Source organism: Rhinatrema bivittatum, chromosome 14 (genome assembly GCF_901001135.1).
Source record: "Rhinatrema bivittatum chromosome 14, aRhiBiv1.1, whole genome shotgun sequence".
NCBI classification, from domain to species: domain Eukaryota; kingdom Metazoa; phylum Chordata; class Amphibia; order Gymnophiona; family Rhinatrematidae; genus Rhinatrema; species Rhinatrema bivittatum.
In genome coordinates, this window is record NC_042628.1 from 63,194,703 (window position 1) to 63,215,990 (window position 21,288).

Sequence of the window (21,288 nt, forward strand, 5' to 3'; positions counted from 1 at the left end):
GATGAATGCTGGAAGCTTGCAGAAGAGGCTGGATGAATGCTGGAAGCTTGCAGGTGAGGCTGGATGAATGCTGGAAGCTTGCAGGTGAGGCTGGATGAATGCTGGAAGCTTGCAGGTGAGGCTGGATGAATGCTGGAAGCTTGCGGGTGAGGCTGTATGAATGCTGGACGCTTGCAGAAGAGGCTGGATGAATGCTGGAAGCTTGCGGGTGAGGCTGTATGAATGCTGGAAGCTTGCGGGTGAGGCTGTATGAATGCTGGACGCTTGCAGAAGAGGCTGGATGAATGCTGGAAGCTTGCAGAAGAGGCTGGATGAATGCTGGAAGCTTGCAGGTGAGGCTGCAGGTGAGAAGGGTGAATGGATCGAGGTTCGGGTGCGGAGGTAGCGAGGTTGTACGACTGGCGTTCTGACAGGGTGAGAGTCTTATTGTAGTAGTCTGTTACGACGCTGTAGAGACTGGAAAGGATGAGGTTGGTTGGGTGGGACTTTTATTCCATACGGCTGAATCGGTAGGCTCCGTACCTTTGCTAGCTGCTACGTTGTAGATTTAGGTTATTCCGCGGGTGTGGCTCGGGGCCTGCTCGGGGCTCTACGAAGGGGCGAGACAAAGGGGCAAGCCCCTTTGTTGCGCTCCTTAGGCGCGCGACGCCGGGCTTAATCGAATTTAAAGCCCCTCTGGGCTGGCTCCTGTTGGAGGCTGGCTTCGGTGGGCGGGGCTTCGGATCACGGTGATTTTTGGCGCGGATGTGAGTTATTTGTAAAAGCTATAATTGACTTCGCTTTTGCCTCGCTGTTTGCGCTGGGCGTCATGAGCAGCGTGTCTCTGCGGGTTCGGCGCGATTTTTCAATTTTGTTTCCCGTTCTAGCTGCTGCTGTAATTTTTTCTTTTCTTTTGCTCTCCGGCCCGTTCTCGGCGTTGAGGCCGCTCGGGCGAGGGGGCTAAACACTGACCTTCCCCCGGCGGGGCTCGGCGCCGATAGCGCAGGCCTTCCCCGGCGATGGAGCAGTGAAGAGAAGAGGAGGAAATGGCGCCGAAACACCTCGATTTAAAGGGCAGCAGGGCCTGATCTGATTGGAGCGGCGGCGTGGGCGTGTCTCTGCGGGTTCGGCGCGATTTTTCAATTTTGTTTCCCGTTCTAGCTGCTGCTGTAATTTTTTCTTTTCTTTTGCTCTCCGGCCCGTTCTCGGCATTGAGGCCGCTCGGGCGAGGGGGCTAAACACTGACCTTCCCCCGGCGGGGCTCGGCGCCGATAGCGCAGGCCTTCCCCGGCGATGGAGCAGTGAAGAGAAGAGGAGGAAATGGCGCCGAAACACCTCGATTTAAAGGGCAGCAGGGCCTGATCTGATTGGAGCGGCGGCGTGGGCGTGTCTCTGCGGGTTCGGCGCGATTTTTCAATTTTGTTTCCCGTTCTAGCTGCTGCTGTAATTTTTTCTTTTCTTTTGCTCTCCGGCCCGTTCTCGGCGTTGAGGCCGCTCGGGCGAGGGGGCTAAACACTGACCTTCCCCCGGCGGGGCTCGGCGCCGATAGCGCAGGCCTTCCCCGGCGATGGAGCAGAGGGTCCCCAAGAGAGGCATGGGGCGCTGAGGAGCCCCATCTCGGAAGGGCCGTCATCCCCGAAAAGACTGGGACCAAGACCAGGATATGGAAGAATAATCTCTGGTAGAGACCCCGCACACCCGAGCAGTAAATGTACGCTGGCCCCGGAAGCGGGAACAAAGGCTCTTGTCTGTTTCGGACGGTCCTCAGGCAGTTTATGAATCTTATTCTCTACCAAGGAGTTAATAAGCTGTTCAAGGTCCTCGCCGAACAGCAACTTACCCTTGAAAGGGAGAGTGCCCAACCTAGACTTGGAAGACTGATCCGCCGACCACGTGCGTAGCCAGAGGAGACGTCTGACTGAGATTGCCGAAGCCATCGCCTTTGCCTGGATGCGGAGGTCATACAGAGCATCCGCCCCATATGCTATGGCGCCTTCCAAGCGCTCCGCCTCTGCAGACAGGAGGTCCTGCATGCAGAGTAATTGTTGGACCCACCTAAGGCTTGCCTGCTGCATGAGACTGCTGCAGATCGTTGCCCGAACTCCTAGAGCCAAAACTTCGAAGATGCGTTTGAGGTGGAATTCAAGCTTGCGATCCTGCACGTCCTTCAGGGCCGTGGCTCCCACCACTAGGATAGTGGTGTGCTTGGTAACAGCGGAGACAGAAGAATCCACCGTGGGAATTTTCAGCATGTCAAGGCAGTCCTCAGGGAGAGGATACAGCTTGTCCATAGCTCTCCATACGCGAAGCCCCGCTTCGGGAGCAGGAGCAACTTGTGCACTGGATGGAAGGGAAAGGCGCAGGCGGGAGCCCCTGAGTCCCGCCAGGACCGGTTCCATATGCGCAGGCAGCGTGGCAGTCAGAGAACCCGCCAGGAGCCCCTCGATCCCTAGCTCCTGAAGTACAAAGGGAATTAGGGCTCCAGCTCCTCCTGTTGAAATGAACGCAGCACCCGGGGATCTTTCCCTTCCGGGGGGGGGGGGGGGGGGGGGGGGGGCGGTCTGCCAAATCTGCATCCGGATCCTGGACCGGAACCCCCGGAGGAGCCGGGGGGGGGGGGGGGGGGAGGGGCCCCCGGCACCACCCGCACGAGCCCCTGTGGAGCAGGATCCGTGGGGTGAGCGGAGGGGACAACCGCGGAATCTTCGCAGGCAGAGGGCCTGAGGAAGGGTCCCCCTCCTCCTGCAAGCTGGCCAGGTAAGATTTGTGCATTAGAAGCACAAACAGCTGAAAAACGGGGCCTGGCGTTGCCGGGGGGGGGGGGGGGGGGGGGGAGGGGACAAAAAAATCCAACTCCTCACCCTCCTGCAGCCCCGAATCGGGGGATGCCAAAACTCCCAAAATGGCCGCCGTTTCCACGGTCTGCCGACACGGGAACGGCCTGGCCATGCGTTGGGAGGAGAGACCCCGGGCTAAAGTTTTAGTCGCTGCCGGGGAGAGGCCTTCCCCACCCGGCAGACAGGCAGAGCAAAAGTCCTCGCGCGAAACACACGCCAAGGGCTCCCCACAGGCGAGGCATGCATGTGAACACTGCATTCTCTGTGAAGGGAAGCCGTGAGTGAAGAGAAATCAGCTGGGCTAGGCTGCCGGGGAGGAACAGAGGCAGCGGATCGAACCCTGCTCGCTCCTCACCCAAAAAAAACCTTGGCTGCTGCAGATAAATCAGGAAACTGACCAAAATTAGAAGTACATGTTTTTTTTTGGTTGGTACTCCACCTAGGGGAATGGCACATCCCTATGCACTACCGGGGAAAGGACATCCCGGGGCAAAGCAGCCAGGTAAGGGGGGGAGTGACTGGACCACCAGTTTCACCCCACCTGTGGATCACCGGGAAAGGAACCCAGGCTACTGAATGCAAGGGGCAAGCCCCCCTGGGCCCCGCAAGAGCGAGGAGACAGCGCTGTCTCATGTGAAGAAAAAATCTTTTTTTTTTTTTTAAACTAAAATACAAGTACTTGCTTGATCCTGTACAAAGAGATGAAAGAGAGAAGCCGTCGAAAGATGGCTGAGATCAGGGAACTGCAGGGTGAGCTGTCACATCTGCTGGAGACAGACAAATACTGAAGGGCTGCAGGGTAGGCTCTGTCCTGATATAGGTACCCTTTCAGTTTTGGTCTGTCTCCATCTGCTGGACAGGAGGCTCAACCCACAGTCTGGGCTGATTTTATAACCAAAAGTGTTCTTTTATAAAAGGACAGCAGCCATAGAAAACTTCCACGGCTTTTTTTGCGTTAGGCATACAAACAATCTGCCAGACATGAAATTTTTTTTGTTACACGGCCCTGATGCAGCACAAACAGAGAAGCATGGCCATGACAGTCCCGTGTTTGGTATAATGAGAACTTTGTGGCTGCATTATTTGATGGACCAATTGGACTGATCTGTTGGCAAGATAAATATAAAAGCATCAGCGTATGAAGGGGAATAAGCTGAAATAATTTCATAAAATAGTTGAATATTGGAAAGAATAAAAAAGTTTCCTTATTGAGGTTTTATAAAAAAACTTTAAAATTCCACTAAAAGTGTTTTCCCCCCACATGATAGCAAATTGTTTGCAAGCCTGATGCTAAAAAGCCATGGAAGTTTTAAGTTTTCTACAGCTGCTGTCTGAGGTTTTCCCTTTTATAAAAGAACACTTTTGGTTATAAAATTACTTATATTTGGAATCACAAAGTACATTAATACATAAAATGTGTTTATAAATGGGAAAAAATAGGAAAAAAGGGGGTTTTTTTAGTAAAAATATTGAATCATGCCAGTGTTATACATTTGGGTTTTTTTGGGTTGATTTATGTACTGTGGAGCATTTCTGATTTATCAGTAAAAGAAAACAAACAGAGTGAGAAACTCCCGAGAAGAGTAAGATACAAATGCGACATGCCCCAAATTAATGCTAGACTCATCAAGGGCAAAAGGAATGGGACTCTCCACCCCACCCAAATAGGATCCACTTACTGCCTGAGCTCTGCTTTCACAGTGCTGGAAACCCGAGGGTAGCAGACGCTGAAGAGGCCGCAGGCGGAGGTGCGAGAGGTGAACCAGTCTCCACTGGCGAGTCGCTTCACCAGCGGCACAAAGTGGGCCTCCAGATCAGAGGGGGAGTGCTCATGGGAGGTGGCCCGCAGGGACTCCACTGCCTTGTCCCGCACCACTGTCTCTTCCACTGTGGCCAGGCTCTCCAGTGGGGGCTGCACAGGACATGAGATGGTGGTAAGCAACCATATACAAATGCATAAAAATTATACTGGGTATTTTTTGGTGTAATTGAAGGAAATGACATAAGTAGCTGGGCAGAGAATACCTTAATTAGGCTTATGAATGTTTGAAAACAGTTTCCAAGCAATGCTCAAACCAGAATCATCCCAATGGCATGCTCCTTCGAACATTTGTTAGCCAAAAATAGGTATTACCTCTATCCCAACTATTACTGTTAATAGCATTTTAAAGGTGCAATCAATAGAGTACTTCTGCCCCAAAACATAAGAGTAGCAAAAAAGTGGCACATATTTAGTAGAGATGTGCATTCGTTTTTCCCCAATTGGAAAATGTCAAAGAAATTGTCCAATTTGGCATGGATAGTACGACCCGAATCCCAAGATGGATTTTCCCCAAACCTCGGGGAAAATTCGTTGTTCGGGTTAGCGTGGGGGGTGGGCACCTTTATTAAAAAAAAAAAAAAAAAAAAAAAACCAACCCACCCCAACCCTTAAAATTTAGTTTATTACAACCCCCCCCACTCTCCGGACCCCCCCCAAAACTTGCCTAAAATCCGTGGTGGTCCAGCGGGGGTCCCAGCAGTGATCTCCCGCGCTCGGGCCTTCAGCTGCCAGTAAATAAAATGGCGCCAGCAGCCCTTTGCCCTTACCATATGACAGGGGCTACCGGTGCCATTGGTCGGCCCTGTCACATGGAAGGAGCAATAGATGGCTGGCGCCATCTTAGAAAATGGCAGCCGACGGCCCGAGCGCGGGATATCGCTCGCGGGACCCCCGCTGGACCACCACGGATTTTAGGCAAGTTTGGGGGGGGGGGGGGGTTGTAATAAACTAAATTTTAAGGGTTGGGGTGGGTTTTTCGTTTTTAGTTAAAAAAAAAAAAAATCGCCGAAGAAAAAAATGACCCATTGGAAAATGAAGTTTTCCACGGGTTGCCCGAGCCAACATGTAAAAATTAATCACCTCTCTAATATTTAGTGCTCCTAGACACCAAGACCTGTCCACAAAAGAAAGAGATCTAATTACCAGTTTTAAAGAGCAAAATACAGATTGTAATCTCAGTCCAGGCTGCAGAGTTTAAAAATTTCCCACCATGCCATTAAGCCATAACACAGCCGCTTTGATCTTATCTATCAGATGTTGTACTTATGGAAATTTTTGGATTTCCCATATTACTTTTTTCTTGTCCATGAGCAAGATGCATTGAATAATTTTGATGAATACTCATCTAAATACAATGGGCAGACAAACATTCACTCCCACCGATTCAGAACAATTGGGATTGCCCTAGTACACCACCAGTTTGTGACAATGAAGCGAGTACAAGCATGTCACCATAGGTAAAAGACTCAATCCCCTTTGGTACCTCAATATCACAAGAGGCATCTCTTACAGAACTTAATGTTGGACATTTGGAAAATTATTGAATTAAATGTTAAAAATTTGCTCCTCTCCCTTTACTTCTTGAAGGCTGGAACAGGCCATGTGTGGAGTAGTTCCTCCCCACAGCACAAAATAAGAAGTGTTGGCATGTTACCACTGTTTTTGATAGCTTGTTTCTTGTACAGGAATTGCCCTAAAAGCATGCATCACTACAGCAGATGTAGGTAAGCGAATCAATTGGTGAGGAAAAAAGATACCTACCAATAAGCAGTGCACATAGTCTGGGCCTCCAACAAGGGAGGTGAATGCTCCCAGCTGCTCTGCCAGGGCCAGAAGTACCTCATCCTCATCGTAAATGGTATCTGAATCACAAAGGAAAGGCCAGCATAAAGCTCAGGAACAAGCACTTTTTATTTTATTTATTTATTTTTAGAGAGAGAATCTCACTTACAGATCAGTGATCCACTTCTGGAGAACATTTACTGACTGGGTCATTACTCAATACTACCACACATGGCAAGGGAGATGAAACATTTTGCTATCTGAATTTGGCATGTGTCGTGATTCAAGCCTTAAGAGTACAGCTGCACCGTTTTGCTGTTGGACATTGTTTCAACATCAAAGTCTAGATCACAAAAACAGATGACAGCACACTTTTTAAATTACAAGACACCTGGGAGAGTGGTGGCACTGTCCAAAAACAGACAGAAGTCAAAACTGCAGTATGTTCGGTGTGCCAGTAGCTCAAAGGCCTGCAGCATCCTCTAGTATCTAACCAAAACCACATGCAGAGTCTGGAGTACTGCTGGCCAATCAATTTCTGCCTCAGACCAGTGATACTGCAAGCATATCACTGAGAAAGTGTGGCAGGTAGGATGTGAAATCCAGGCAGTCCTAATTTCTAGTGCCAAGTTCTCCCACCAAGATCACTCTGTCATAAAGCATCACCCCTCTATCTGCAATCACCACAAAGGATTCTCAGCTTTGCAGCCACTGCCCCGAAAGCTCCAACTCATTACCTGTCAGAAATGGCAGTAGCTCACTACGTGTCCTTTCCACTCCCAGTGCCAAGGCAATCGTAGACAGCTTCTTGATGCTGTTGAGACGCAACTGGAATTAAGAGGGTAAAAAACTGAAGAGAGGCAAACAAAAAAAAATTACAAGTCTCCTAAGTTTAAAATCCCAATACCACCCACAAGCCAAAGAAAAAAGATCAAGAACTGAAGTTGTCTCTTGCACAATTTGCTTACTGAGTTTTTAATCAGTCAAATGAAATAATGGCATGCTAGAAAAACTTGCTGATCTTTCATATTCAGCCTACTGCTCAGAACTGTCTGCCAAGAGTCATCCAAAAGCAATTTCTTTAGAAACTATGAAGAAGGATGTACAATAATTTTGCTATCTAAACAAACTATTAAAATATAGCATTAGCAAACGCAGAACATGCTTGCTTTAAAAAGATCTTAAAACTAACATTCTCCCAGCTACTCCTACACTTACCAAGTGACAGAATAGCTCAGAAATATGTACAGATGTGTCTGAAGAGTCAAAGATCTTCCTTACCAGGAAACTTTGGATAGCTCACAGCCATGCCAAAATGTTATCGTATCCAATTTATACATTTTTACTGAAACAAGTTATGGGGCTACATCTAGAACATACATTTCAGGAATATTTTTTTGTGAAGCTTGCAGTTCTTCAGTTTTTGTATCAATCTGAAAAGCAAGCCTGCTTACCCGTAAAACAGTGTTCTCCATGAACAGCAGGATGAGTTAGCCATGACATGGATGGTGTCATGTAATGGCACTGAACAGACCCATTCCTCTGAGCTCTAAAATTTTACAGAGCATACGATGCTCCTGATCTCAGTCAATTTCAGAGCTTAGCAAGCTGTATTGAAGTATTCCACTCTCCAGGGAGGCAAGCAGGAATTAAGCATGACTAATTCATCCTGTTTGTCTACAAATAACCCTGTTTACAAGTAAGCAAACTTGCTTTCTCTACTGGCAAGCAGAGCTCAATTAACTATGACATGCAGGGAGTTGTAAACTGAGGGTAGCACAGCAGCAACAACTGAATCAAGCAACCTGGTCACACTAATGGAGAAGGACTACTGGGTGAAGAGGCTATGAAAAACTGCTTGTCATCACTTCACATACTATTCAAACAGCAGTAGGATGTGATGTGCACAGATGACCAAGTCTCAGCTTTGCAGATGATTTCAGTGCCAAGGGCTACCTTGATTAAAAGGTAGCCCTTGACACTGAAATCAACAAATGGCTCTCACTTGAGAGCCCTCCTCCGGCATGATATAGGACAGAGAAGTTCCAGTTCCCCAGTGGGATCAGAGGCTTAATGGACAGCCAGATGAGGTAGAGGAGCCACATCTGAGCAAAGAGGATCGATTTCTCAAAATCTCATAGTACATTCTAGATTGTCCTCACAACCAGAACTGGTAGATATACATAAAGATGACATACCAGAGTAGAAAGGAAAAAAAAAAAACCCCACAAAAAAAACAAAAAACCACAAGCATCAGGAGCTGAACTATTGGAGAAATTACTTACCTGATAATTTCATTTTCCTTAGTGTAGACAGATGGACTCAGGACCAATGGGTATAGTGTACTCCTGATAGCAGTTGGAGATGGATCAGATTTCAATCTGATGTCAGCCCTAGTACATATACCCCTGCAGGAAGTGCAGCTCTTCAGTATTCTCCTCGAAAAGCAATTGTGGATATATGTATGACTGAATAATTTGAATAACTTGGTTAACTTGATTAATTTGAACTGGTTGAATTGGTTATAGCTGGAGACCGCCAGTGCCCTCAACCGAGATACTAGGACACCCAACTAGGATGGGTGTCCTAGTTGGAGGAACGCATAGCTTACCCGTGAATCACTCGCTCTCGGGGATGTCACTCGAGAATTGTATGAATAACGGCAGCTGTGGATGGGATGCTGAGTCCATCTGTCTACACTGAGGAAAACGAAATTATCAGGTGAGTAATTTCTCCATTTCCTAGCATGTAGCAGATGGACTCAGGACCAATGGGATGTATAAAAGCTACTTCTGAACCGGGCGGGAGGTTGCACATGGCCCACTTAGTACTGCCCTTGCAAATGCTGTGTCCTCTCGAGCCTGAACATCCAGGCAGTAAAACCTGGAGAAGGTGTGGATGGAGGACCACGTCGCCGCCTGACAGATCTCAGCGGGTGACAGCATATTGGTTTCCGCCCGGGACACTGCCTGGGCTCTAGTGGAATGGGCCTTGACTTGTAAAGGCGGTGGTTTGCCTGCTTCTACGTAGGCCGCCTTGATGACTTCTTTGATCCAGCGGGCTATGGTTGCTCGCAAGGCCGCTTCTCCTTGCTTCTTCCCGCTGTGAAGGATGAATAGATGGTCAGTCTTTCGTACGGATTCCGACCTTTCCAGGTATCGGACTAGGAGTCTGCAGACGTTGAGGTGGCGTAGACTGTGAGACTCGTCCAAATTCTTATGCTCATCTGGCGATGGTAGAGAGATGGTTTGGTTTAGATGGACGAGAGAAACCACTTTTGGGAGGAAGGAGGGGACCATGCGTAGCTGTATGGATCCCAGTGTGAACCTGAGGAACTGTTCTCAGCAGGATAGTGCTTGAAGTTCAGAGACGTGGTGGGCCGAACATATTGCCACTAGGAATGCAGTCTTCAAGGTTAGGAGTCGTAGGGACAGAGCTCGGATAGGTCTGAAGGAGGCTCTCGCTAGGAAGGCTAGTACTAGATTGAGGTTCCATAGGGGTACCGGCCACTTTAGGGGTGGTTGGATCTGCTTGACCCCTCTCAAGAAGTGGGAGATGTCCGGATGCGATGATAGGCTGATGCCTTCCACTTTGGCTCCGAAGCAGGCCAACGCAGCCACCTGAACTTTGATGGAGTTGAGGGACAGCCCCTTCTGTAAGCCATCCTGCAGAAAATCCAGGATCGTGGGAATTTTGACTGTCCGCAGAAGGATGTCGCGGTCTTCGCACCAGGCTTTGAATATTCTCCATATTCGTATGTAGGATAGCGATGTGGAGGACTTGCGTGCTCGGAACAGGGTGTCAATCACCGCCCTCGAGTATCCGCTCTTCTTCAGGCATGTCCTCTCAATGGCCAGACCGTAAGAGAGTTGGGTCTTCGTGGAGGATCGGGCCTTGCTGGAGCAGATCCCTGTGTGGAGGTAGAGGGAGAGGGCTCCCCCTCAAGAGTCTTCGCATGTCTGCATACCATGGCCTTCTTGGCCAGTCCGGGGCCACCAGAATTACTAGCCACCTGTTGTGTCTTGTGGATGAGCCCGCCCAGAAGTGGCCACGGGGGGGGGGGGGGGGGGCGTATAGCAGGTCTTCCTGTTGCCATGTCTGGACAAGGGCAGGTTCTCGTCTGCGACTGAAGAAGCTGGGAACTTGGGCGTTGGACCGGGTTACCAGGTGATCCATGGCTGGGGTTCCCCAGTAGCTTCCTATCAACTGGAAGGCTGTGGTCGACAGTATCCATTCCCCTGGCTCTAGACTTTCTCTGCTGAGGTAGTCCGCAGTGACGTTGTCTTTTCCTGCAATGTGGGTGGCTGAGATCCCTTGTAGGTTTGCTTCCACCCACACCAACACCTGTTGGCTTCTGGTTCCTCCCTCGCAGTTTATGTAGGCAACTATCGTGGCGTTGTCTGACATGACTGACAGATTTGCCTCGGAGTCTGTGACTGAACCGTATGCAGGCTAATCTGACCGCCCGGGCTTCCAGTCTGTTGATGTTCCATCCAGACTCTTCCTTGTCCCATTGTCCCTGGGCTGTGAGTTCCCCATCCTCATAGACTCACGTCCATGGTGAGCAACATCCAGGTCAGTGGAGATAGTCTTACTCCCTTGCTCAGATGGTCTTGTAGCCACCATTGGAGCTGGAGGCAAACGTAGTAGTCCTGGGATATCGCATTCCACCGTGACAATAGGGAGCGCTGTAGCGGTCGCATGTGAGCTCTTGCCCGTGGGACCACTTCCAGGGTTGATGTCATGAGGCCGAGGACTTTGAGGTAATCCCATACTTTGGGGCGAAGGCTTGTTAGCAGGTTTCGCAATTAAGTCAGTTTTCTTCTCCTTGTAGGAGGAAGAATGATCTTGTCTGGTGTCGAACCGGACTCCCAGGTATTCCAGAGATTGGGAGGGCTGTAGACAGCGCCTGCTTGTGTTGACAACCCACCTTAGGTTCTCCAGCAGAGCCTTGATTCTGGTCGTCGCCTGATGACTTTCCTCTGGAGATTTTGCCCTGATCAGCCAATCGTCCAGATATGGGTGTACGAGGATTCCCTCTTTCCTCAGTGTTGCCGCTACTACCACCACCATAATTTTGGTAAACGTCAGAGGGGCTGTGGCGAGCCCGAAGGGTAGTGCCCGGAACTGGTAGTGGTGGTCCAGGATTGCGAAGCGCAGGAAGCGCAGGTATGCTTCCGACAGGCCCAGAGACGTAAGGAATTCTCCCGGCTGTATCGCCTTTATGACCGAGTGCAGGGTTTCCATGCGGAAGTGTAGTACCCTCAGGTAGCGGTTGACTGACTTTAGGTCCAGTTCGGGCCGGAACGTTCCCCCTTTCTTGGGGACAATAAAATAGATGGAATAGTGCCAAGTATTTTGTTGATGTGTGGGCACCGACGTTATGGCCTTTAGGGCGAGCAATTTGGCCAATGTGGTTTCCACTGCTGTCCTCTTGCAGGGTGCGTGCAAGGAGATTTCACGAACTTGTCCGGAGGGATGTTGTGGAAGTCCAGATAGTATCCCTCTCGAATGTTGGTTAGGACCCACTTGTCCATTGCTCTCTCGACCCATCTTTGGTAGAATAGGGCAAGCCTGCCCCCTATGGCTTCTTCCTGTCGATGGGTCGGCTGATTCTCATTGTGCAGTGCGGCTGGGGTCTGTGCCAGAGCCGGCTCCCCTCTTGTTGTGTTTGTTCCGAAAGGACTGGCCCCTGCCTGCGGGGCGAGGTACTTGATATGTACTCTTGTAGGGTCTAAAACGCTGTGATCCTCTGCCCTTAGGAAGTCGGGGAGAGAGGCGTTGGCTTCTTTTGTTCTTGTCCTCCTACTGGAGGACAAGAACAAAAGAAGCCAACGCTAAGGTACTGGGGATTCGCCCCATTTGTTAGCTAACTTCTCCAGTTCGCTTCCGAACAGGAGGGCTCCTTTAAAGGGCGAGCAATTTGGCCAAATTGCTCGCAGGAAAAATAGTGGAAAGTGTTCTAAACATCAAACTCACAGAACATATTGAAAGACATGGTTTAATGGAACAAAGTCAGCATGGCTTTACCCAGGGCAAGTCTTGCCTCACAAATCTGCTTCACTTTTTTGAAGGAGTTAATAAACATGTGGATAAAGGTGAACCGGTAGATATAGTATACTTGGATTTTCAGAAGGCATTTGACAAAGTTACTCATGAGAGGCTTCTAGGAAAAAGTAAAAAGTCATGGGATAGGTGGCGATGTCCTTTCGTGGATTGCAAACTGGCTAAAAGACAGGAAACGGAGAGTAGGATTAAATGGACAATTTTCTCAGTGGAAGCGAGTGGACAGTGGAGTGCTTCAGGGATCTGTATTGGGACCCTTACTTTTCAATATTTATTTATTTATTTATTTATTTTTAGATTTTTATATACCGGTGTTCCTGTATTAAAATACAGATCACATCGGTTTACAATACAGATCACATCGGTTTACATTGAAACATAAAAATTACGCCAAGAGGCGGTACATATAACAAGGTTATAGAACTTGGAAAACATGGAAAACAGGTTCGAAAAATAACATTGAGAAAATTGTATAGTCTTTTTGAGAAACCAAATCATAAAATAAGGCGTAATTGTCTAAGATAAATGTGATCTGCAGAAGGGATTGCGATGGTGAGAAAATCTTGATAGCTGGAGGTAAAAAATAATCAAAGTTCTGGAAAAGCTTGGCTAAAGAGCCAGGTTTTAATTTTCTTTTTGAAGGAAGCGAAGCAGATCTCAAGGCGGATGTCTGGCGGGAGCATGTTCCATTGGACGGGTCCTGCTAAAGAGATGGTACGTTTCTGATGTAAGGATATTGTTGAAGGAACATAGAGTGTGCCTTTATAAGCTCCTCTGATAGGTCTAGATGAAGAGTGAAAACGAATATATTTATATAATATATATAAATTTATATTATATATTTATATAATATATATAAAATATATTTATAAATTTATAAATGATTTATAAATTTATAAATATATAAATATATTTATAAATTTATAAATGATCTGGAAAGAAATACGACGAGTGAGATAATCAAATTTGCAGATGACACAAAATTGTTCAGAGTAGTTAAATCACAAGCAGATTGTGGTAAATTGCAGGAAGACCTGGTGAGACTGGAAAATTGGGCATCCAAATGGCAGATGAAATTTAAAGTGGATAAGTGCAAGGTGATGCATATAGGGAAAAATAACCCATGCTATAATTACACAATGTTGGATTCCATATTAGGTGCTACAACCCAAGAAAGAGATCTAGGTGTCAGTGATTAACACATTGAAATCGGTTCAGTGTGCTGAGGCAGTCAAAAACGCAAACAGAATGTTGGGAATTATTAGAAAGGGAATGGTGAATAAAACAGAAAATGTCATAATGCTTCTGTATCGCTCCATGGTGAGACTGCACCTTGAATACTGTGTACAATTCTGGTCGCCGCATCTCAAAAAAAGATATAAATGCGATGGAGAAGGCACAGAGAAGGGCTACCAAAATAAGGGGAATGGAACAGCTCCCCTCTGAGGAAAGACTAAAGAGGTTAGGACTTTTCAGCTTGGAGAAGAGACGACTGAGGTGGGATATGATAGAGATGTTTAAAATCATGAGAGGTCTAGAACGGGTAGATGTGAATCGGTTATTAGAAAGACTAGGGGGCACTCCATGAAGTTAGCATGGGGCACATTTAAAACTAAATCGGAGAAAGTTCTTTTTTACTCTGCGCACAATTAAACTCTGGAATTTGTTGCCAGAGGATGTGGTTAGTGCAGTTAGTATAACTGTGTTTAAAAAAGGATTGGATAAGTTCTTGGAGGAGAAGCCCATTACTTGCTATTAAGTTCACTTAGAGAATAGCCACTGCCATTAGCAATGGTAACATGGAATAGACTTAGTTTTTGGGTATTTGCCAGGTTCTTATGGCCTGGATTGGCCACTGTTGGAAACAGGATGCTGGGCTTGATGGACCCTTGGTCTGACCCAGTATGGCATTTTCTTATGTTCTAAAGGGCATTCTCGTGAGTTTCGTCTTGGAAGTCACATTGGCTGACCAACTTCAGAGCCAGGATTGCCTTCTGGCTGCCACTATGGATGAGATGCCCCTGGCTGAGATGCGTACCAGGTCAGAGGTCACATCCGTGAGGAAGGATACCGCTTGTTCTAGTGCTTCGACGGGCATGGCGGTGTTCCTGGTCATGGATAAGCAGGCGCGTGTCACCACGGCACAGCAGGCAGCAATCTGTAGTGACATAGCTGATACGTCGATTGACTGTTTAAGGATGGATTCCAGACGTCTGTCCTGGGCATCCTTGAGTGCCGCTCCTCCCTCGACTGGGATGGTAGTGCACTTTGTGGCCACGCAGACCATGGCGTCCACCTTGGAAAACACCAGGAGATCTTTGGCTGAGGGATCTAGTGGGTAAAGGGCTTCTAAGGCCTGTCTGCCTTTGAAACTGGCCTTGGAGCATCCCATTCTAGGTCGATCAGCTGTTGTACGGTTTTCAGCCATGGGAAGAGGCGGGAGGCCTGACGGAGCCCTTCTAGGAGAGGGCTCCATCTTCGGTTCCCCTGTAGCATTTGTGCCTGGGATGGCGAGCTCCTTCAAGTTGAGAGACACGAGGTCTGGTAGCTCGTCCTTGCAGAAGAAACGCCTCATGGTTCAGTAAGGTTCCGTTCCTGGAGGCATTTCCCCTTCCTCCAGGGAATAGTCTTCTTCATCCGAGATGTCCGTGTCCCCTATGGTGAGGCTTTTGGCTGGGGGGGGGGGGGGGGGGGAGGCACGTCTGTGTGAGGCCTAGAGGGCCCTGGGAGGCTAGGGTCCTCTGTTGGAGGAGGTTTCTGTGTCATCGGTGGCGCTGGCTGCATGTGGACGAAGGTGTGTAGACCCTTAAAGAATTCTACCCAGAAGGATCCTGGGTCGAGGTTGAAAGCCGCTGCATTCCCCGGGGGCCCCATTTGAGGGAGGGTCGCGCTGGGGATCCAGATTCCTGTATTGGCTGGGGAGGGCCTTGTCCTGGTTCTCCCAGAGCCTCCTCTCACTATAGACACAGGGCCATAGCCTCCTCGTGCTGCACCGCTCTTATGTGGCAGGCTGGGCAGAGGGCTTTTGCCTTGGTTTTCTTGGCCAGTGGTGCCATGGTTTGTGCGTGTAGGTCGTTGAAACCCCAAACTGTGCATTTAATGTGCGCGCCGGGAGGCTTAGTTATGCGCTTCAGGTGCGCTGAAGACGTGCGTGTAAGCTGGGATGCGCGCTAACATGTGCGTCTGTGTGTGCATAAGAATATAAGCCTGGGGAGGGGTGAGAAAGTGAGAGCTTGTATGTGTGTCTGCAGAGAATGTGAGCTTGTGTGTGTGTGGGGGGGAAGAGCATATAAGAGTGAGAGCGTGAGTGTATGAGGGGGAGTCTGTGAGAGAGAACGTGTATGTGTGTGTGTGGAAGGGAAGAAGACAGTAATAGAAGAAAGACACTGAAAAGGAATTAGAAAATGAGCGACGGGAAAAAAAGATCAGGACCAACTGATTAGAAAAATACAAAGATCAGACAACAAAGGTAAAAAAAAAAAAAAATTGAGATGTTAGCAATTTAAATATAAGCACACAACCGCTCTCAAAATTTATGGACAGGTAGTAGCCGTGTATAAAATCGTAATAAGAAGGCTAAAGTACCACAAATCACCATGAATTATGTTTGTTTGTATCATTAAATAGACCTCACCCTTAGGCGTAGATGTGAATGCTATTCTGCATAACATTTTACACCAGTAGTATAATCATGGGTCAGAAAAGAATTCTATATGCTTAGTGAGTCCAAAGTGAAAAGAATTTGAAGTCGATGTAGCATGACATTTCCCATTGTATTCATTGTTGCAGAATTTCTTAACTCATCATAGTATTGACAACATTCAATTTCTTAAGATAATGTAGCTACTTAGCTTTTTCTGCATGTGAAGAAATGCCTGAGAGTTAAAGATGTTACAAGGCGCGAGGTGTACTAGCCCGACACGGACTGTGTTTCGGCGTCTGCCTTCATCAAGGAGCCGAATGTATGTGAGATGATTTGTGGCATTTTCACCAACATGGAAGTAATGCGTTTCCTCACATTCCTACATTATCTTAAGAAATTGAATGTTATCATTACTATGATGCGTTAAGAAATTCTGCAACAATGAATACAATGAGAAATGTCATGCTACATCGACTTCGAATTCTTTTCACTTTGGACTCACTAAGCATATAAAATTCATTTCTGACCCATGATTATACTACTGGTGTAAAATGTTATGCTGAATAGCATTCACATCTACGCCTATGTATGAGGCCTACTTAATGATACGTTTTTTTTTAATTCACTGTGATTTGTTTTGTTGATAATCTGTTGTACTTAGCCTTATTATTATGAGCAATTTAAATATGTCATCTTTGGGAATGTGTATTTCTTATATTTTTGTATTTTGCTCTCTGAATCATTCCACTGTTCAGAAATTTTAGTTTCTCAGGCTATTTTGGTATTATCTGCATGTTTGTTTCTAATTTATAGTCTCTTATTTCTATATTAGGTAAGGGTCCGTCTCAGTTTTGCCTGTGTGTGACAGAAATGCAGTATTTCTGCTAGTGTGTAGTTTCTCTGTAGTAGTAGTCCAGCTTGTTCTGTTATTCCCGTAGGTGATGTATTAATGTTCTAGGGCCTGGTGTAGTGTTTGCATTGCTGCTTTTCCATAAGGTTGCTATTTGAATTCTGAGTATCAGTGCTGTGACTGTATGGCAAGGTTCTAGATGCCTCTTTCTTTGCAAGAGTTTGTGTTACTTCACAAAATAGCAGTGGAGGGTTATTTTTTGCTGAGGTGACACCAGAATTTGAATTTTTTTCTTCGTGTTCGTTGTAATATGAATTGCCCTAGCTCTGTGCTGCACCTGTTCTGATGATTAATTATATTTTATTGTATTTATGAAGATTTCTGGTTTTCTGCAAAGATGGTTCATGAAAGAATACATTAATTTTTGTTTTATTACAGGGTTGGATCTGATTGTTTTCTATACTTGTGCATTTATAAACTGTAATAAATATAAATTCTGATTAATAAGGAATTTTTAATGCTGGTAAGTGCTAGAAATAATTGAAGTAAATTATTTTTAAAGTTTCATACCTAATGCATAATGGCTTTGCAAACTACTTAGAAAGCCATTCTAGGTGCAGATTATGGCATTACCGGTATTTATTAGTAAAAAAACAACTAGTAGACCTGCATGCCTCAACCCACCCATGTTAACCTTGTGCCCTCCCAAAAAATCAATTCTGGCTACGCCATTGCTGACAACAGGTTTACAAATTTCAACGCTAAAAGATGGAACTCTGGAAGGAATTTGGACTGCTTTGAAATCCATTGAGAAATCTATCAAGACACTTTCTCAGGTAACATTGGACATAAAAGATCAAACTGTAATGAATTACAACTCATAATAAACAGTATGAAGAATTGGATAAGAGTGTAAAATCAACTGAGAATATACAACAGAAATTAATAATATCTGAGAAGACTGCAAATAAAAGGTTGGAGGGGCTGGAAAATTCAATGAGAGCTCATAATTTGAGAGTGCTTAATTTTCCTGTGATTCGCCAGATTTCCCCTTTAGAGTTAATTAAAAAGTATTTATCAAGTCTTGAAAATTCCAGAGTCTGCTACCCCGCTTTTAGTAAAAGCTTATTATTTGCAACAAAATACACCAGCTGAGGAACCAGAACTGGAGGTACCTCAATCAGCTAACTTGGATTTGACTAACTTCCTAGAAACTTCCATTGGGACAGAAATAACTATAAGAAAACCTTTGCTTATAACTTTTTCTTTTCTTTCAGAACGAAACCATGTTCTTAGGTTGTTTCTTAGGAATAGAAAATTACTTTTTTTTTTATGGTCGTCCTATATGGATGTACCCTGATGTGATTAAAGTTACACAAGCAAGGCGTAAAGAATTTCTCACAATGAGACCAGAGGTTCTCAAGCTGGGTGCGATATAACATTTACAAGGATATTTTAAAATGTATGTTAAGTACCGAAGTAATCAATATGCATATTATCAGCCTGAACAGCTCAAAGTCTTCTTGAGGTCTCACGCCCAAGAAGCTCAAACTATAGTATCGGCTTAAGTGAAATAATGGTTGTAGCACTGCTAGACGATTAGTTTTTTCTTAAAAGATGAGTTTACTTTTTAAATATGCTCAAATTCTGCCCCCACAATTCCTATAATTGATGGATGTTGTATATGGTAAAATTTCCATATGATTATTACTTAGTTTGATGTTGTTGGTTATATTGTCTGTATCAACATTTTTTTTTCTGTACAAGAGTTGTTCTTGGGTAATTTCAAGAAAATTGAAAATAAAGAATTGGAAAAAAAGAAAAAAGAAATAAAGGGTTGGCTTACCCATGCTTGTGTTGCACTCAGAAGGAAGGTCCCCCGGGGCTTCGATTGCGAGGCAGCCATGGGTGGGGTGCTGAGTCCATCTGTCTACACTAAGGAAAATGAAATTATCAGGTAAGTAATTTCTCCATTTCCTAGCGTGTAGCAGATGGACTCAGGACCAATGGGATGTATAAAAACTACTCTCGAACCGGGTGGGAGGCTGCCCGTGGCCCATTTAGTACTGCCTTTGCGAATGCTGTGTCCTCCTTGGCCTGAACATCTGAGGATCTCTGCGGGTGACAGCATCTTGGTTTCTGCCCAGGACACTGCCTAGGCCCTTGTGGAATGGGCCTTGACTTGTAGAGGTGGGGGTTTGCCTGCCTCTACGTAGGCCGCCTTGATTACTTCTTTGATCCAGCGGGCAATGGTTGCCCGCGAGCCCGCTTCCCCTTGCTTCTTCCAGCTGTGAAGAACGTACAGGTTCCGATCTTTCCAGGTAGCGAAGAAGGTGTGAGTCTTCCAAGTCCTTATGCTCGTCTGGAGATGGCAACGAGATGGTTTGGTTTAGATGGAATTGAGAAACCACCTTTGGCAGGAAGGAGGGTACAGTGTGCAGCTGTATGGATCCCAGCTTGAATCTGAGGAACGGCTCCCAGCATGATAGTGCTTGAAATTCGGAGATTCGACGGGCTGAGCAGATTGCCACAAGGAATGCAGTCTTCAAGTTCAGGAGCCATAGGGACAGACCGCCATTGGTCTGAACGAGGCTCCTGCTAGGAAGTCTAACACTAGATTGGCAGATTACCTCTATGGAATCTCAATGTGCTTGACCCCTTTGAAGAAGCAGGAGACGTCTGGGTGAGCCGCTAGGCTGCTGCCTTCCACCCTAGGTCTGAAGCTGGCCAGGGCGGCCAGTTGTACCTTGATGGAGTTAAGAGACAACCCTTTGCTCACGCCGTTCTGCAGAAATTGCATGATCATGGGGATTTTGACCGTCCGTGGAAGGATGTCGCAGTCCTCGCACCAGGCTTCGAATATTCTCCATACTTGTATATATGTTAAGGTGGTGGCGAACTTGTGCGCTCGGAGAAGTGTGTCTATCACTGGTCCTGAGTATCCACTCTTTTTGAGGCAAGACCTCTCAATGGCCAGACAGTAAGCGAGAATCTCTTTGGGTCTTCGTGGAGGATCGGTCCTTGCTGGAGTAGATCCTTGTGTGGAGGTAGGCGTAGAGGGTTGCCCGCCAGAAGTCTTCACATGTCCGCATACCACGGCCTTCTTGGCCAGTCCGGGGCCACTAGAAGTAGCAGCCCTCTGTGGTGTTCTATCTTGCGGATGATTCCGCCCAGTAGTGGCCATGGTGGGAAGGCATACAGTAGGTCCTACTGAGGCCAGGTCTAGACGAGGGCGTCGATTCCCTGGGACAGCGGTTCCCGTCTTCAGCTGAAGAACATGGGAACCCGGGTGCCAGAAGATCCATGGCTGGTGTTCCCCGGTGGTTTACTATCCGCTGGAAGGCTGTTGTCGACAGTGTCCATTCCCCTGGATCCAGACTCTCTCTACTGAGGTAGTCTGCAGTGACGCTGTCTTTTCCCACGATGTGGGCGGCTGATATCCCTTGTAGATTTGATGCTGCCCACTCCATTAGTGATTCTATTTACAGGAACACCTGCTGGCTCCTGGTTCCCCGCTGGCGGTTGATATAGGCCACTGTTGTGGCATTGTCGGACTGATTTGCCCCGGAGTCTGTGGCTGAACCGTAGGCAGACTAGTCTGACTGCTCGGGCTTCCAGTCGGTTTGTGTTCCATGCTGACTCTTCTTCATCCCATTGCCCTTGAGCTGTTAGCTCCTGGCAGTGGGGTCCCCATACCTACAGGCTTGCGTCCGTGGTGAGCAAGATCCATTCCGGTGGGGATAGGCTTCTTCCCTCGCTCAGGTAGTCTTCTTGTAGCCACCATTGTAGTTGGTTCCAAACCTTCGCTGGTAGCCGGAGGGGGGCAGAGTAGTTTTGAGATATCGGGTTACATCGAGACAGAAAGGAATGTTGTAGGGGCCACATGTGGGCCCTTGCCCATGGGACGACTTCTATGGTTGATGCCATGAGTCCGAGAATTTGGAGATAGTCCCATGCCGTGAGGAGAGTGGAATTTAACAATGCTCGTAGTTGTTCCATCAATCTCCTTTTCCTTATAGGGGGAAGGGTGACTGTTCCCTTTGGTGTCGAACCGGACTCCCAGGTATTCCAGGCATTGGGAGGGCTGCAGGTGGCACTTGGGTGTGTTGACGACCAACCCGAGGTTCTGCAGTAGTTCCTTGACTCTGGTGGTTGCTTGCTGGCTTTCCTCTGGTGATTTCGCTCTGATCAGCCAATCGTCCAGGTATGGATGCACGAGAATTCCCTCTTTCCTCAGTGCTGCCACTACTACCACCATGATCTTGGTGCACGACCGGGAAGCTGTAGCCAGCCCCACTACCAATTCCAG

General features: G+C 47.1%; 1 protein-coding gene across 2 annotated transcripts in view; it reads right to left on the reverse strand.

Moving 5' to 3' along the window:
- Positions 1-21,288, reverse strand: part of LOC115075698 (serine/threonine-protein phosphatase 2A 65 kDa regulatory subunit A alpha isoform) — a 206,558-nt gene that overhangs the window by 177,181 nt on the left and 8,089 nt on the right. Inside the window, exons 2-4 of one of the 2 annotated variants that reach the window (XM_029576335.1) lie at positions 7,158-7,248; positions 6,400-6,500; positions 4,496-4,728 (exon numbers count right to left, since the gene is read on the reverse strand). In XM_029576335.1, the coding sequence (XP_029432195.1) occupies positions 4,496-4,728; positions 6,400-6,500; positions 7,158-7,248 (425 nt within the window). Of the gene's footprint in view, positions 1-4,495; positions 4,729-6,399; positions 6,501-6,589; positions 6,711-7,157; positions 7,249-21,288 lie in introns of those variants that run through there. The other variant, XM_029576336.1, reaches the window with a different exon arrangement.